The sequence below is a fragment of the Pteronotus mesoamericanus genome, unplaced genomic scaffold (genome assembly GCF_021234165.1).
Source record: "Pteronotus mesoamericanus isolate MK-2021 breed Mesoamerican mustached bat unplaced genomic scaffold, CSHL_Meso_final contig_256, whole genome shotgun sequence".
NCBI classification, from domain to species: Eukaryota; Metazoa; Chordata; class Mammalia; order Chiroptera; family Mormoopidae; genus Pteronotus; species Pteronotus mesoamericanus.
Window position 1 is genome coordinate 1,366,454 of NW_026555108.1, and position 16,513 is coordinate 1,382,966.

General features: G+C 40.4%; 1 protein-coding gene across 1 annotated transcript in view; it reads left to right on the forward strand.

Annotated features, from left to right (window-relative positions):
- HEPH (hephaestin) overlaps positions 1-16,513 on the forward strand; it is a 59,905-nt gene that overhangs the window by 34,899 nt on the left and 8,493 nt on the right. The window contains exons 14-17 of the mRNA XM_054574199.1: positions 468-607; positions 1,605-1,736; positions 14,586-14,692; positions 15,747-15,972. Of these exons, the coding sequence (XP_054430174.1) occupies positions 468-607; positions 1,605-1,736; positions 14,586-14,692; positions 15,747-15,972 (605 nt within the window). The remainder of the gene's footprint in view (positions 1-467; positions 608-1,604; positions 1,737-14,585; positions 14,693-15,746; positions 15,973-16,513) is intronic.

The window sequence follows — 16,513 nt, forward strand, 5'->3', positions numbered from 1 at the left end:
GCATATTGGTAATGTCAAATGATAAAATAAATAACAAAGATCTTTGTAAACAGGAAAACATCCTATAAGGAGAAATCTATAAGATTTATACTTGTCCTCATCTCTTACCCTCCAACAGCAGAAGCAGTTAGTACTTTCCTGCCATATGTACCTCACCTTCTTGTCAAATGAATTCCCTCTAAGACGTCATCAAGGCTACAGCTAGAGACCAGAGCTTCTGATTTTTATCCCAGTGTTCTTGCCATATAAATTTTAATAAAAATTCCTATTAAGCTAACATAAATAGATATTGAAATCTACCATCTATAATTGCATGTATACAGCCAATGTGTTCAGGAATCTTATATTAGAAGGAATAGGTCCCTTCCTTCTTCTATCTGTGACATGAACTTGGGTCTGACCTAGCTTCCCTGTGGGCTTGAGGGACTGAGGGCCAGGTGCTGATACCAGTCTTTGGATTCCTCTAGTTATGGTCACATCTTTCTGAGCAACAAGGATGGGCTACTGGGTTCCAGATACAAGAAAGCTGTATTCAGGGAATACACTGATGGTACATTCAGGATCCCTCGGCCAAGGACTGGACCAGAGGAGCACTTAGGAATCTTGGGTAAGGGAATTCCACTTTCCTCCTAGTGTTTAGAAGTTTGTGCTGCTCCTCAAGGGGCTATGTCATATCAGGAAGGCCTCCCGTTTCCCATTATCAGTTTTTCCTTATGATATACTAGGACTGTAGTCATATTTTATAAATCATCCATGAAAATAAAAAAAAAATCAAAGGGAGGAATTTCATGAATTCTGCTGCACTCTGAACTAGATTTTTCCAGGTCTCTATATCATGGATCTCTGAAGCTGATAGATTGTTTTTAATGCTAAAGGCAAGGGAATGTAGGAACATCAAAAAGTAAAAAAATGGTACAGGAAACCAGTATTAGCCTTGTACCCAGTTTAACTATTGCTGCAGTTTCTTCACTTTTGTGGGGGCCAGTAAGTTTCCTCATTTTATTCTTGTACAGAAAGGATCCCTTGTCCCTTTAAGAGAGCCCAGTAATTCTGTACTCTATGTCAAACTCTCGCTCCTAATTAACCATTACTACATAGAGCCCTTCTCTAGAAATGTGGGGTATTGTTTAGAGAGAGTTGAGATGGGAAAAGTGGGGGTAATTGGAGACACAATTCTGTGGATGAAGTACTCTCATTATGTGGGTAGCAGTATCATTTTAAGGGCTTCTGAATTTCAAAATGAAGCCAGTCATGACTTTGAGCTAAGAAGGATCCTTTCTAACATATAGCAAGGACTCATGGACAAAACCAAAGGGGAAGAGCTAAGGGAGGGAAGGTGGGAGGGGGCAAGGGAAAGAGGTGGGGGGAAGGCAGAGACAAATGTATTTAAAAAGTAAATAAATTAATTAAAAAAATAAAAAGAAAAAAAAGAAAAAAATAAAGTCAAAAAAAAAAGATTAAAAAAAAAAAAAGAAGAAGAAGGATCCTTTCTTAGGGCAAACCTCTAATTCCAGAGAGTTCCTATGTCCCCTTCCTTAAATGCCTTTAATGTCCCTGTTCTACTACTCCACTAATGAGACTTTTCCTTCTTTTGCATATATTAGGTCCACTTCTTAGAGGAGAAGTTGGTGATATCATAACTGTGGTGTTCAAGAATAATGCAAGCCGCCCTTACTCTGTGCATGCCCATGGAGTGCTAGAATCTAGTACTGGCTGGCCACTGGCTGCTGAGCCTGGTGAGTGGGAACACTTAGTGAAGTAAAAAAGATGTGCAGCACTTCTTCAGCCCTCTTCCTTTCTCCTTTAAAAAATATGCTCTTAAAGAACTGAAACAGGAGTATTAGCCAGGACTAAGCCACAGCCTGAGGTTGTCTGTATGAGATACTCATTTTCTCAGTCTTAAAACAGGCTACCTTAGGTTTTTTGTTTTATCAAAGTTGCCCTCAACATTGGATACACATGGAGCCTTAAGCTGGCCTTAAATCTGAGTACAGATAAAGCTTGAAACCCTCTCTAGGACTGAACTAAACCTTGGCTATAGTATGAGCTCCTAATCATGGGTAGTTACCTGCCTCAGATCACAAACTGATCCCTGACCACAGCCATAGATAAAGTTCTTGTCCCCTTAGTACAGACTGAATTCTAACCCCAATAACACACTAAACTCCTGATACTAAATGTAGGGTGACCATAATCTTGACCACATTCTTTTGCATTCATTCATTTATTGAATAAATACTGGATGCCTACTGGGTGCAGGAACAATTTTAGAAGGTATGAATGCATAGGAAATGATATTTGTTCCTACTCTTTAAAAGCTTGGGCTATTGTGACAAGTAGACTGGTAATTATAATGCAGTGTTTTAAGTGTTAAAAGGAGTTTTTAAAAATGCTGTAGGTAGGTGTAAATGAGCATACCTAATATATGTTTAGATGGTAAAGGATGGCTTCCCAGATTAGGTGATACCTCAGCTGAGATCTAAATTATTAGTTCTCAAATTTTATCATGCATCAGAATTACCTGGAAGGCTTGTGAAATAATAGATTTCTGGGATCAACCCCCAGTGGCTCTGATCCAGTAGATGTGGGGTTAAGCTCAAGCATTTGCTATATTAAACAAATTTCGAGGTGATTTTGATGTTGCTATATGAGTAACTTACACTTTGAGAACCACTGATACCAAGGTTGAAGAAGAAGCATACAATTAAAGTGAGAGTGTGGAAGAATGGCAGGGAAAAGGAAGTTCCATATGTAGGGAATGCAATGTGTAAAGATCCAGTAAGAAAGAAAGATGAATGTTTAAGTTGAGGAAAGGGAGATAGTTTCTAAAAAGGACAATGAGATAGAGTAAGCAGGATTTGGTGATTAATTGCATATTGTCGGTGAGAAAGAGAAGGATTCTTGAAGAAAATCCATGTGGGCTCAGAGTCATATGAAAGGATGCTCAGCGTCACTAGCCATCAGAGAGATGCAAATCATGTTTTCATTTTTAAAATGTAGTAGGGAGATACTAGGTCAGGATAGTGGACTGAGAACAGGCACCTATATTTTTTCAATTCTGTATTCGATATATTTCTGTTGTATTTATTATCATTTCCTTCCCTCTGCTACAATAGCTTTGGCCTTAGTTTGTTCTTTTTCTAGTTACTTGGGATATAAAATAAAGTTGTTTGGGATAATTTTGTATTTTATAATATAGGTGTTTTTTAAAATCTTATAATTTCTCAAGTACAGATCCTTTATGTCCTTGGTTAACTTTATTCCTAGGTATTTTTTGAGGTAATTGTAAATGGGATTGCTGTCTAGGTTTCCCTTTCTTTTTCTTTCTTTTAAAAAAAGATGTTATTTATTTATTTTAGAGAGAGAGGACTAGAAGGAGAAAGAGAGAGAGAGAGAAACATCAATGTGTGGTTGCCTCTTACATGCCCCCTATTGGGAACCTGGCCCCCAATCCAGGCATATGTCCTAACTGGGAATTGAACCAGTGACCCTTTGGTTTACAGGCTGGCATTCAATCCACTGAGACAAACCAGCCAGGACCTAGTTTCCCTTTCTGACAGTTGATTATTGGTGTATAAAAGTGTGATCGATTTTTTAATATTTATTTTTTATCTTGCTACACTACTGAATTAATTGATCACTTCTAGCAGGTTTTTTTTTTGTTGTCGTTTTTTGGCACAGTCTTTAGGGTTCTCTATATAAAGCATCATGTCATCTGCAAATAATGACAGTTTTGCTTCTTCCTTTCTAACTTGGATGCCTTTTATTTCTTATTCTTCTTGTCTGAGTGCTGTGGCTAGGACTTCCAGTACAGTGTCCAATAAGAATGGTATGAGTGGCCCTAGCTGGATAGCTCAGTTAGTTAAAACATCATCCTGATACAGTAGGGTTGTGGGTTCAATCCCTGGTCAGGATACATACAAGAATCAACCAATGAATGCATCATCAACAAGCAACAACAAATCAACTTCTCTCTTTTTCTTTCTCTCTCTCTCTAAAATCAATCAATTAAAAAAGTATTTTAAAAAAAGAATGGTGAAAGTAGATACCCATCTTGTTCTTGATCCTAAGGGAAGCACTTTTATCTTTTCCCCATTGAGGATGATGTTAGCTATGAGATTGTCATATATGATATTTATTATGTTGAGGTATGTTTCCTCTATTCTCAGTTTGCTGATAGTTTTTTTTTTTATCATAAATGGGTGCTGGATTTTGTCAAATGCTTTTTATGTATCTATGGATATGATCACATGACTTTTATCCTTTATTCTGTTTATGTGGAGTTTCATGTTAACTGTTTGCCAGATAGTATACCAACCTTGCATCACTGAAATAAAGCCCACTTGATTATGGTGTATGGTCACTTTAATGTATTTGGGGATCTGGTTTGTTAATACTTTGTTGAGGATTTTAATATCTATGTTCATCAGGAATATCAGTGTATAATTTTCTTTTTTGTAGTGCCTTTATCTGGTTTTGGAATTAGCATAGAACTGACCTGGTGAAAGGAGATTAGTAGTCTTGCTTCCTCTTGAAATTTTTGGAATAGTTTGAGAAGGCTAGGTGTTCTTCTGTGAATGTTTGGTAAAATGCACCTGTGAAAGCACCTGGTCTAGGACTTTAGTTTATTAGGAGTTTTTTGATCACTGCTTCAATTTTGTTCATTTTAAAAGTACTATTCAGGCCCTAGCCAGTGTGGCTCTTTGGCTGGAGCATCATCCCATAGACCGAAAGGTTGCGGGTTTGATTCCCATTGAGGGAACATACCCAGTTTGCAGATTTGATCAGGGTGTGTATGAGAAGGAAACCAATGTTTTTCTATCACATTGATATTTCTCTCTCTCCCTTCCTCTCTTTCTGAAAGCAATGTAAAAATGTCCTCTGCTTGATTTAGTTTTGTGAATTTGTATGTTTCTAGGAATATATCCATTTCTTCCAAGATTGTCCAATTTGTAGGCCTATAGTTGTTCATAATATCTTCTTTTTCTTTTTTTTTATTTTTTCAAATACATTTGTCTCTGCCTACCCCCCACCACTTTCCCTTACCCCTTCCCTCCTTCCCTCCCTCAGCTCTTCCCCTTTGGTTTTGTCCATGAGTCCTTGCTATATGTTCCTTGACTTTCCCCTTCCCTTCCTTGTCCCCGCCCCGCTCCCTCCTTCCCTCTTGTCTCTGTTGATTTCTTTTCCTTTCAGTGTTGCTGGTCTTATTTTCCTTGCATCTTTGTATTGTTAGTTAGGTTCCACTTATAGGTGAGATCATATGGTATTTGCCTTTCACCCCCTGGCTTATTTCGCTTAGCATAATGCTCTCCAGTTCCATCCATGCTGTCATGAAGTTTAGTAGTTCTTTTTTTCTTTCTGCTGCGTAGTATACTATTGTGTATATGTACCATATGTTTTTGATCCACTCATCTACTGATGGGCATTTAGGTTGCTTCCAACACTTGGCTATTGTAAATTGTGCTGCTATGAACATTGGGGTGCATAGGTTTTTGAATTGGCTTTTTGGGATTCTTAGGGTATAGTCCCAGCAGGGGAATCACTGGATCCAAAGGCAGTTCCATTTTCAGCTTTTTGAGGAAATTCCACACTGCTTTCCACAGTGGCTGCACCAGTCTGCATTCCCACCAACAGTGCACTAGGGTTCCCTTTTCTCCACAGCCTTGCCAGCACCTGTTGTTTGTTGATCTGTTTATGATGGCCATTCAGACCGGTGTGAGGTGGTACCTCAGGGTGGTTTTGATCTGCATTTCTCTGATGGCTAGTGATGCCGAGCATCCTTTCAAATGCCTCTGGGCCCTCTGTATCTCCTCCTTGGGAAAGCATCTGCCCAAGTCCTTTGCCCATTTTTTGATTGGATCATACATCTTCTTGGAGTGGAGTCAAGTGAGTTCTTTATATATCTTGGAGATCAAATCTCTATCTGATGTATCATTAGTGAATATATTTTCCCATAGGGTTGGCTCCCTTTTCGTTTTGTGGTATGATTTCAATCTTCTTAAATTTATTGAAACTTGGTTTGTGTCCTGTCATGTGGTCTATTCTAGAAAATCATCTGTGTGCACTTCAAAATAATGCATACTCTGCTGCTTTGAGGTGAAATACTCTGAAAATATCAATTAAATCTATCTGGTTTAGTGTATATTTTAAGGTCACTGTTTCCTTGTTGATTTTCTATCTGGAAGTTTTATCCATTTATGTCAATGGGGTGTTAAAGTCCCCTGCTAATATGGTATTACTTTGGCTCTCTCTCTTTATGCCCATCAATATTCGCTTTATATATTAAAGTGCTTCCATCTTGTAGGCTTAAATGTTTACAAGGGTTACATGCTCTTGTTTTATTGATCCTCTTATCATTATGTAATATCCTTCTTTGTTTCTTGTTATAGCCTTTGTTTAAAGTCTATTTTGTTTAATATAATTATTGCTACCTCAGCTTATTTTTCATTTTAGTTTGAAAAAAATATTTTTTCCATCTCTTTATTTTCATTTTCTTTGTGTCTTTCTAACTGATTTGGGTAGAGAGCATATACATGGGTCCTCTATTTTTATCCATTCAGCTACCCTCTGTTTTTGATTGGGGCATTTAATTCATTTATATTTAAAGTGATTATTGATTGGTACATAGTTATTGCCATTTTATTCTTTATAATTATGTTACTGTTTATTTTCTTTCTTCTTCCTAAAGAGCCCAATTTAACATTTCTTTTAATACTGGCTTGGTGGTAATTAACTCCTTTAGCTTTTTATTGTGTGGGAAGGTCTTTATTTTGCCTTCAACTTTAAATAATAGCCTTGCTGGGTAGAGTACTCTTGGTTGTAGGTCCTTGTTTTACATGACTTCAAATAGTTTATGTTGATGCTTTCTGGTCAGAAGTGTTTCTGTTGAGAAGTCAGCTGACAGTCTTATGGGAGCTCCATAGTAGGTAACTAATTGTCTTTCTCTTGTTTTTAAGATTATCTCTTTGTCTTTAACCTTTGCTATTTTAATTATAATGTGTCTTGTTTTGGACCTTTTTGGGTTCAACTTGATTGGGAATCTGTGCTTTGTCTTTCACCAGGTTAGGGAAGTTTTCAGTCATTATTTCTTCAGATAGGTTCTTGATTCCTTGCTCTATCTATTCTTATTCTGGTACCTCTCTCATGTGGATGTTTTCACACATTATGTCATCCTAAAATTTACTTAAACTATTTTTATTTTTTTTAAATTCTCTTTTTCGGCTTCTTCGATTGGGTGTGTTTTCTGCTATCTTGTTTTCCAAATCACCGATTGAATCCTCTGCGTCATTCAACCTACTGATTATTACTTCTGTTGTATTCTTCATTTCAGATATTGTATTGTTTATTTCTAACTGTTTTTTAATGATTTCTATGTCCTTTTTCATACTTTTGAAATTTTTACTAAGTTCCTTGAGAATCTTTATAACCATTTTTTTTTGAACTCTGTATTTTGTAGATCACTTGTCTCCATTTCATTGAGCTCTTTTCTTGGAGTTTTCTCCTTTTCTTTCATCTGGGCATGTTTCTTTGTGTCCCCATTTTTATTGCCTCTTTGTGACTGTTTCTCTGTGTTAGGTAGATCTGCTATGTCTCCTGGTGTTGATAGGGTGGCCTTATGTAGCAGCTGTCCTGTGAGACCCAGTGACACAGTCTCCTTGATTACTTGATTATCTCTCCCTGCCAGCTACCTCTTACTCCTCTAAGACTGTCCCTTGTGTGGGTTATGTGAGATCTCTTGTGTGATTGCATCTTAATTGCTATCAGCTTGTTCATGTGTGGGGTCAACCTTTAGACTGGTTAACTGTGAGGATAGACCTCGACCACAGTGTATAAGCTGATCTAAAGGTCCTGACCACAGAAAATGGAATTTGCCTCAGCAGGGTCTGGTGCCGGCCATTATCTCCCTTTCCATGTGCTGCTTGTGAAGCTAATTGGACCCTTCTCTGATGTTGTCTGAAGCCAACCACTGGGTGTGTTGATACTGGGGACTCTTGGGAGGGACTCTGGTGCAGGTCAATATCAGAAGCTGCCTGCAACAACTTGTTTGGAGCTACAAAGAAAGCCATAGTTTGTAGATGCCTCTGCTGGGCCTGCTGCCTGTGTGTGGGAAGTACCAATTGTGCACCAAGGTCAGCTTTCACCAGCTTCTATCCTAGTGGGTGGGTCAGCAAAAGGCCCAAGGTACTCTAAGATCTGCCTTTGTCTGCCTCTGTCTTTCAGCTGCCTGTTAGGCTGTCACTGAAATAGCCTCTGGCAGTACTTGAGTTTCATGAGGTATGTTCTCAGTGATTTACCAGGTAAGGTCAAGTGGTATTCACCAGATTAATACAGGTTCAATCTCATTTCCAGTTCTGGGTCTGAGGCCACTCAGCAAAAGTCCCAGGTATGCCAAAGCTAGATGTCACCCAACAGGGGCCCACAGATCTTTGTGGTGGGGCTGGGTCTCAGAGAGTCATCAGGGTTATGCTAGCAGAGTTCTTTAGGCCCAAACCAACCAAGTTTAGCCATGTGAAAGGAGGACTCTGCATTGGTCAAGTGTGCGAGGGAAAAATGCCTCCCGTCCTTGAGCCATACAACACAGTCTGTCCCTGATTCTACCTGTACCTCTTAGAGAACTCAAGCTAAGCTGTTGGGTGTGGCTGGGAATATGGATGGAGGGGTGAGGTGATCTTCTGTGGGGGGCAGGCATTGACTAGGCTTGCAAAAAGGTGGGGGGAATGGCCCCTGCCCCAGAGCTAGACAACTCAGTCAAAGACACCTCTTGAGTCTTTGCAGACTTTACGTCCCAGGCCCAGGCACCTGATCTCTCCACAGGGCATGAGCTCTGCAGGGTGGTGCAACAGAAAGTCCAGAAGGTGAGGCTGTTGCATTCCCCCAGGCTGGGGCTGTAATGAAGGGAGTGCTCTACCTAAGAAAAATGGCATCTGCTGGGTAGGAGAGGGACTCAGCACAGGGACCATGGCAGTTGTTCCTTTAGTTTACTTCTGAGGGCCACAAACCATAGTCCTTCCTCATAGTACTCTAATCTGCTCTGCACTCCCTCCGCTGGATCCTAGGAAGAGTGGCTGTGAATGGGATTTTGTACATTGACCCTTTAAGAGGTATCCTGGGTCTATAGCTGACTCCCTCTCTCCTGGTGGACAGTATCCCTGATGATTTTCACAACAAGATGTTATGTAGGTGTCTCTTCAGGTCTCTGGGCTGGGAACCCTGGCATGGGGTTGAGACCCCATGTTCCTCAGGAGGAACATTTGCAGCTGAGATATCCCTCTGGAATCTCAGCTGCTGCCTGTGTCAGCAGGGCCATCTGTTTCTACCAGTTTTGATGTGGCTTCTTCTGTAAATCCATTGCAAGACTTCTGTTTAGTTAGTCTTCAGTTAATTATGCATGTTGATTGTTCTATACTTTACTTGTATGTTCAGTTCATCCCAGGAGGAGGTAAGTGTAACTTCCACCTACTTTGCTGCCATCTTGGGTCCTCTCTCTGTACTCTTCATTTATGACTGTTTCTTTTTTATGTTTCCTAGTTTAATTTTTATTTTTACTATATCTTTATTTATCACTGGGTTCATCCTTCCCCTAAGTGTTTGAAGCATCCCTATAGCCATTGTTTTAAACTCTGTATCTTGTAGATTGCTTGCCTCCATTTAATTTAGTTCTTTTTCTGGGGATTTCTCTTCTTACATTTGGGGCATGTTTTTTGTCACCCCTTTTTGGGAGCCTCTGTGCATTTGTTTCTGTATAATGGGTATATTAACTATTTCCTAGTCTGGTAGGGTGGCCCAATACAGTAGGTGTTCTGCCAGCTTGATGACAAAGTCTCCATTATTATCTGAGTTATTTGCTTCAGGAATGTCCCTTGTGTGAGCCCTCTTGTTACAGCTGAGTCTTGATAGCTCTTGGCCCATTTGTGGATGGGGTTAAGCCTCAGGCTGGTGGACTATGAGGACTGACCCTGACCACAGTGTATAAGTTACTCTGCAGGGGCTGATCCCAGGAAGTGGAACTCACCTCAGCAGTTTCTGTTCACTGTCAAGATCTTCCTTTAAGTGTGCCACTTGTGTAGCTGATTGAGTTGTTCTCTAATGTGGTCTGAAGTCTTCCATGGGGTATGTTGATTCTGGGGCCTTTTGGAAGGGACTTCAGTGCAGGTCAGTTTCAGGCTACTCCTGTGATGGGTCCTGTTAAGAGAGCTATGAAGAGATCCACAGTTTGTGGACTTTTCTGCTGGGCCTGAGTTGTGGGAAAGGCTGAATTGTATACCAAAGCCAGCTTTCACTAGCTCCAAGCTTAGAGGAGATCAGCAAAAGGCCAAAGGTACTCTGAGATTTATCTCTCCCTGCTAGCTACCTCTTAGGCTCAGTCACACACACAAAAAAGCCTCTGGTGGTATGTAAGATGCATGAAATAGGTTCTCAGTGTTACTAGGTAGTGGCAAGTGATATTTAGTAGGTTAATACAGATTCAAACTTGGCACTGGTGCTGGGACTGTGGCCGTTCAGCAAAAGTCAGGGTATACTGAGGCCAGCCACCATTTACTTGGGGCCTGTGGACCTTTGTTTTGTGGCAAGGTCTCAGGGAGTCATCAGGAGAAGGCCAATAGTTTCATCAGGCTAAAACAGATTAAGATTTGACCCTGTGGATGGAGGGTTCTGCACAGGAGTAATGACATTGGTTGCGGGCATGTGGGGGGAAAATGGATCCCTCAAAAGACTTCCAAAAAAGTCTGTGCCATGGGCTTAGGCTGGTCATAGCCAGCAGAACCCTCTGTATGACATAAGCTTGGTAAGGCAGAGCCATAGGAAGTGGGAGGGTGGGGCTAGTGCATTCCTCTAGACTGACTTGGCATGGAGGAGAGTGCTCAACCCAGGAATGAGGTTGTCTGTGTGAGGTGTGGGGGAGGTCAGCACAGGAACAATGGCAACTGTCCCTATAGTCCTCTTCCCAAAGCCACACAACCCAAACTCTTCCTGTATAACTTCAATCCATTCTGAGCTGCTATCCCTCTGCTTAAGTCCAGGGTGAGTGCCCACAAGTGAGATTTTGTGTGTTGGACCTTTGTGAGATTGCCTGGTTTCCTAGCAGACTCCTTTCTCCCACTGGTAGATGGAATCATGTCTGATTTTCAGTCAGATGTTATTTGGGCTCCTCTTCCCAGCACTAGTACTTTGGGATGTGGAGCCTGGGATAGGGTTGACTCCTCACTCCTTAGGATACCTTTGCAGCTGAAATATTCCTCCTGATTCTCAACTGGTGCACATGGGTAAATGGTCAGACTTTTTTGCATGTCTGCCCTTCCTACCAGTCTCATGGTCACCTCTTCTGTAAATGCTTATTTATAAGACTTCTGTTCAGCTAGTCTTCAGTTGGTTATTCATGTTGATTGTCCTATAATTTAGTTGTAATTCCAGTTTGGTCCTGGGAGGAGGTGAGTGTAGCTTCCACTTGCTCCACCACAATCTTGGATCTCTTCACCCATTATATATATATTTTAGCTCCAGAATTTCTATTTTTTCTATTCCTATTTTTATTACTTCTATCTCTTTGTTAAACTTTTTGTTTGATCATGTATTGTTTTCCTAATTCCATTGAGTTGTCTGTTTTCTCTTGTAGCTCACTGAACTTCTTTAAAACAACCATTTCAAATTCTGTGTCAGGCAATTTGTAGATTTCTGTTGCTTTGGGGTTTGTATTGAAACATTGCTGTGTTCCTTTGGTGGTGTCATATTTTCTTAACTATTAATGTTTCTTGTAGTCTTGCATTGATATATCCACTTTTGAGGAATCAGTTACTTTTTCCACAGTGTATGGACTGACTTACATGGGAAAAGACCTTCACCTATGATTGGGTACAAGGGTTCCAGCTGGGTGGATTCATAGAAGCTTTGCCATTGTGAGTGTTCAGCATTGGTTCTGGCTCTGGGGAGGGCACAATGGTATAGTTTCTATGCAGCTCCATCTGCTGAGGTTAGTTTCAGTGAATACTTCAGTAGTCCTCAGTGTCCAATTCTGAAGGTGTCTACAGTGGGAACAAAGGCTATTGGGGTCCTCAATAGTGAAGACTACTTTGATCCTCCTGTTCATGTTTTTCTTCTTGAGTAGGTCATGGCTGAGGGCATTCCTCTTGATACCATGTTTAACATGTAAGTACGCATACAGTAGCTTTGGCTGTTGTCTCTGAGATGTACATAAAATAACAGTGCTACAGAATTCTGTGATGTGGGCCCACACACTGTTACAGTGGTGCTGATGTTTTGAGGGAGGAACAAGGAAAGAGGGGCCAAGTTGCAGCTAATTCTAGTAGGAGTGGAGCAAGAGTGGCTCCTTCTGAATTGGGGATCTAGAGTAAAGCTGGCTTCTTTTGTTGGGGGCTAAGCAGCACCAGCTTCTTGTGTGTGTATGTGTGTGGGGGGGTGAAGTTAGTGAAACAGTAGCTCCTTTTCTGGGAGAACACAAGTGTTTTGGCCCCTTGTGGATGGAGGGGACATCAGTGGTTCCATCTTGGGGGGTTAGAGCACTGGCAGCTTTTTAGGGGAACAGAGTGTCAGTGGCTATTTGGTTTGAGAGTGGAAACAGCTCCTTTGGGGTATATGGAACAAGAGTAGCTACTTCTGGGGAATGGAAGATTATCAGTGGCTCCATCTCTTTGGAAAGTTGGCATTGATGCCTCTTTTTCATGTGGAGGGTGCGGAAGGGCAGCAATTCCTTTTGGGTAGGGAAGGCAAAAAATGGCATTAGCTACTTCTCAGAAGGATACAGTAGTGGTGGTTTCCTCTAGGGATCTGGAGCAGTGACAATTCTTCCTCTGGAGGAACACAGCAGCAGTGGCTCCTTGTGGATCCAAAGGTAGAGCACCTGTGGCTCCTTGAGTAGAAAGGAAGATTGGTACTGGCTCTTTGGGTAGGCCACACAGCCATAGCTCATTGTGGGGGAGAAAGGCAGTAGAGAATCCTTTTTGTGTGGGCAAGGTGATGGAAGCTCCTTCTGGGGAAAGTAGAGCAACTATAACTTTTTCTTGGGTTGAGGCAGAATGATGGTGGCTCCTTCTTATAGAGGTGGCAAAGGAGCATGGAATTCTGGCAGCTCAGTCAGCTGGGCTCAGCATCAAGAAAGACTTCCTGGTTATAAGTGTTACTAGAGTCTTCCTGCTTTCCTTTACCACAATGTGGGTTCCCTCTTGGTGCCTAGAGATGCCAGACTAGAGTTACATAGAAGATACTTCCTACACTTTGCTATATGTCCATTTTCACTTGTCTTCTCCACTGGGTTGCTACAATTTTTTTATTGTATTCCAGAGCACTATTGTAGCTATTTTTGTGGGTATATAGTTTATTTCTTGTTTTGTTGTTGTTATGGGGAAAATGAACATTGGGACCTACTAGTCTCCCATTTTTGCTGATGTCACTCCTAAAGTATTCCATTTGTACCAAAGCTCAGAATGGGAAAATCTATAGAAACATAAAGTAGATTAGTGGGTACTCATGGCTTTGATGAATAGGTGGATTAGGGAATGATGGCTAAGGGGTGTAGGGATTGCTTTTTGTTTTGGTGACCGTAATTTTTCTAAAAGTGATTGTGGTGGTGGTTACAAAATTCTGTGAATATATTAAAGACCATTGAATTGTGTACTTTAAATGGTTGAATTTAAAGGTACACAAATTGTATCTTAATAAATCTGTTACAAAAAATAATATGGTGTCATTCAAAAGATGGATTGGAGAGGACAAGACTTGGAGGCAGAGAAACATGTTGAAAGGTTTTTCTAATGTTGAGAAAAACAAGAGTGTACATTAGGGCAGGAATATTGGGAATTAGAAAGAGAAGAGTATGGCTGTAAATTATATTGTAGAGGTACAGTCAGTAGGACTTACTATTTGGTTGCCTGATTTGTGCATGAAGGTAGGTAGTCTTCTTTGTAGAAGACTAAACTTTTGAGATGGGATAGCTAGGATGGTTTTGATATCTTTACTAGATACTGGGAGCACAAAATGAGTAACAGCATTCTTTTTTCAAAGGAAGGAGGTGAGTTCATAACAATTTTACTTTTTGATGTGCTGTCAGGACAATCTTCAAAAAATGCTCAAGTATCTAATTGAAATGTCAAGTTGAAGCTAAATGACAAGGGAAATAGGGAAATCTGGCTAGGTATTAAGAATCAACAATACATATATAGTAATTGACATCAGAAAGGCAGATGAGAATTTCTATGGAGAGACTATGGAAAAAGAGTAGACAAGGACTAGAGGCAGAGATTTGGGGAGACAGCCCCATATAGAAGGCAGCAGCTGGAACAAAACAAGGCCAAAGAAGTGAGGACACTATAAGCAGAGAGAATAGTAACAGAGCTGACTTACCAGATGATTGGACCTTGGCCTTGAATGACAAGGTTAGTAGAAGAGAGGCTGAGGTTGTTCCAGGAAGCAGAAGAGCAAAGTCTCACAAAATAAAATTAAAACTGTTATGGAAGTGATGGAGAATAATCTTAAAGGTCCCGGGACTTACCCACCATAGCTCTTGGGAAGATTAGGGAGTTGGAAGGAATTTCTTACCTTGTCCAACTAGAGATCCATATTACTCTTCCTAGGTGAAGTTCTTACTTACAAATGGAACATCCCAGAAAGATCTGGCCCTGGACCCAATGATTCTGCTTGTGTTTCCTGGATTTATTATTCTGCAGTAGATCCCATCAAGGTAAATGCAATATTGGTTGCCTGAAGGTGAGTTTCACAAATGAGTAAGCTGACTGGCAAAAAGAAGCTATTAAGTAGATATAGTAAGAAGCCCACCCTGAAGGACTAAAGCCCAAGGTTTAGGGGAAAGCTCCTTAAATGTGTGGCTTATTTTAAGAGACAAGAAGAGGAATTAAGGGAATACATAGCACTACATGTTTGCCCTGAGCATTTTCTTCCTTGTTTCTTCCTCTTGGATCCTAAAAGCTCTCGTTTTAAAAACCTAAGATATCTTGTCAAGAGATTTGGGTTATAGTCTCAAATTTGGTTTTCTCTTGCCTTTGGAGTGACTTTAAATAAGTCATTCTGTTTCTGTGTCCTTATCTGGAAAATGGTTTATCTGTCTAGCCACCCATCCACAGCCAGATCTGAGCAATCATTTATTGAGAGCCTACTGCATTTTTGACATTTTACTTGGTATTCAGATGATACAAATGTAAGATAGAGTCCCCATATTCAAAGAGTATGATCTAGGTGGGGAGACAGATGAATATGAACTATAATGCTAGCTATATATATTAGCATTTCTTTAAAAACCATATAATAGTTTTATGTGGGTCCACAAGATGGTGATTTCTTCAGCTTGAAAGAGGGGATGAATGGGAGGGAAGCTGAATAAGGCCTCATAATTACTGAAAGTTGTATGTACTTTGAGTCTTGGAAGATGAGTAGTAATATGCCATAAGATAAGAGATATGGCAGAGGAGAGGACTTTACTGGAAGAAGAAACAGCATGAGAAAAAGCATTGGGTTTTGAAAGTTCTTGGTGGGTTTGGAGATCAATGAATAGTCTAGCCTAGGTAAAACATAGGTTATATAGCACATCTTCCCTGTATCCCAAGATAGTTGTGAAGATAAATTCAGATAGCATAGTTAAGATGCTTATAAATATAAAACACTATGATAAAGTTCGGAGGGCAGAGAGGGCTTGTATGTCAGTTTGGCTTCCTGTGTAGCACTGCCACCCAGAAACAACCTCATATCCTTCACTGTCTCCCCCTTCCTCCCATTTTCAGGACATGTATAGTGGCTTGGTGGGGCCCTTGGTCATCTGCAGAAAGGGCATCCTGGAGCCCCATGGAGGACGGAATGACATGGATCGAGAATTTGCCTTGTTATTCTTGATCTTTGATGAGAACCAGTCTTGGTATCTGGATGAGAATGTGGCAACCCACGGGCCCCAGGAGACAGGCCGTATTAACCTTCAGGATGAAACTTTTTTGGAGAGTAATAAAATGCATGGTCTGTAGAAAATAACCTAACTCTCTTCCATAGAAGCCCCCACTAATTGTATAGGGGTATCTGATAGACCCATTACTTAAGGGAGCATTATCCCTGAAAAGATGTGAAAGTAGGAAGGTGGAATGAAAAATTGGAAGAAATGTCTCCAATTATTTTACATTTATATATACAAAATAGATATGTGGTCTATAGTAGGTCAGGTGCCCAGAAAGCAGGAAGCTGACTCTAAAGTTTCTGTGGTGACATCAGCACATTTGCACATATTACAAAAGGTAAGATGTGCATTTATGACCTTCAATGTATTTGGTCAGCTGGATGCTGAGGATTCCTCTGCTTCAAAATCCTGAATTTAGTCTCTCAATATCATCTTATTTATTAACCACTCTGAATCTGATATCTGCTTTTCCAATATAGACAAATGGACAGCTTGTCTTTTAGTCTATTTTTTAAAACAAAGTTCAATTTGCAGATAGAAGAATTGGAGGAGAGTCTCAAAGAGAAACATACTTGCTTTATATTACATACAGGGAAAATTTTTTTG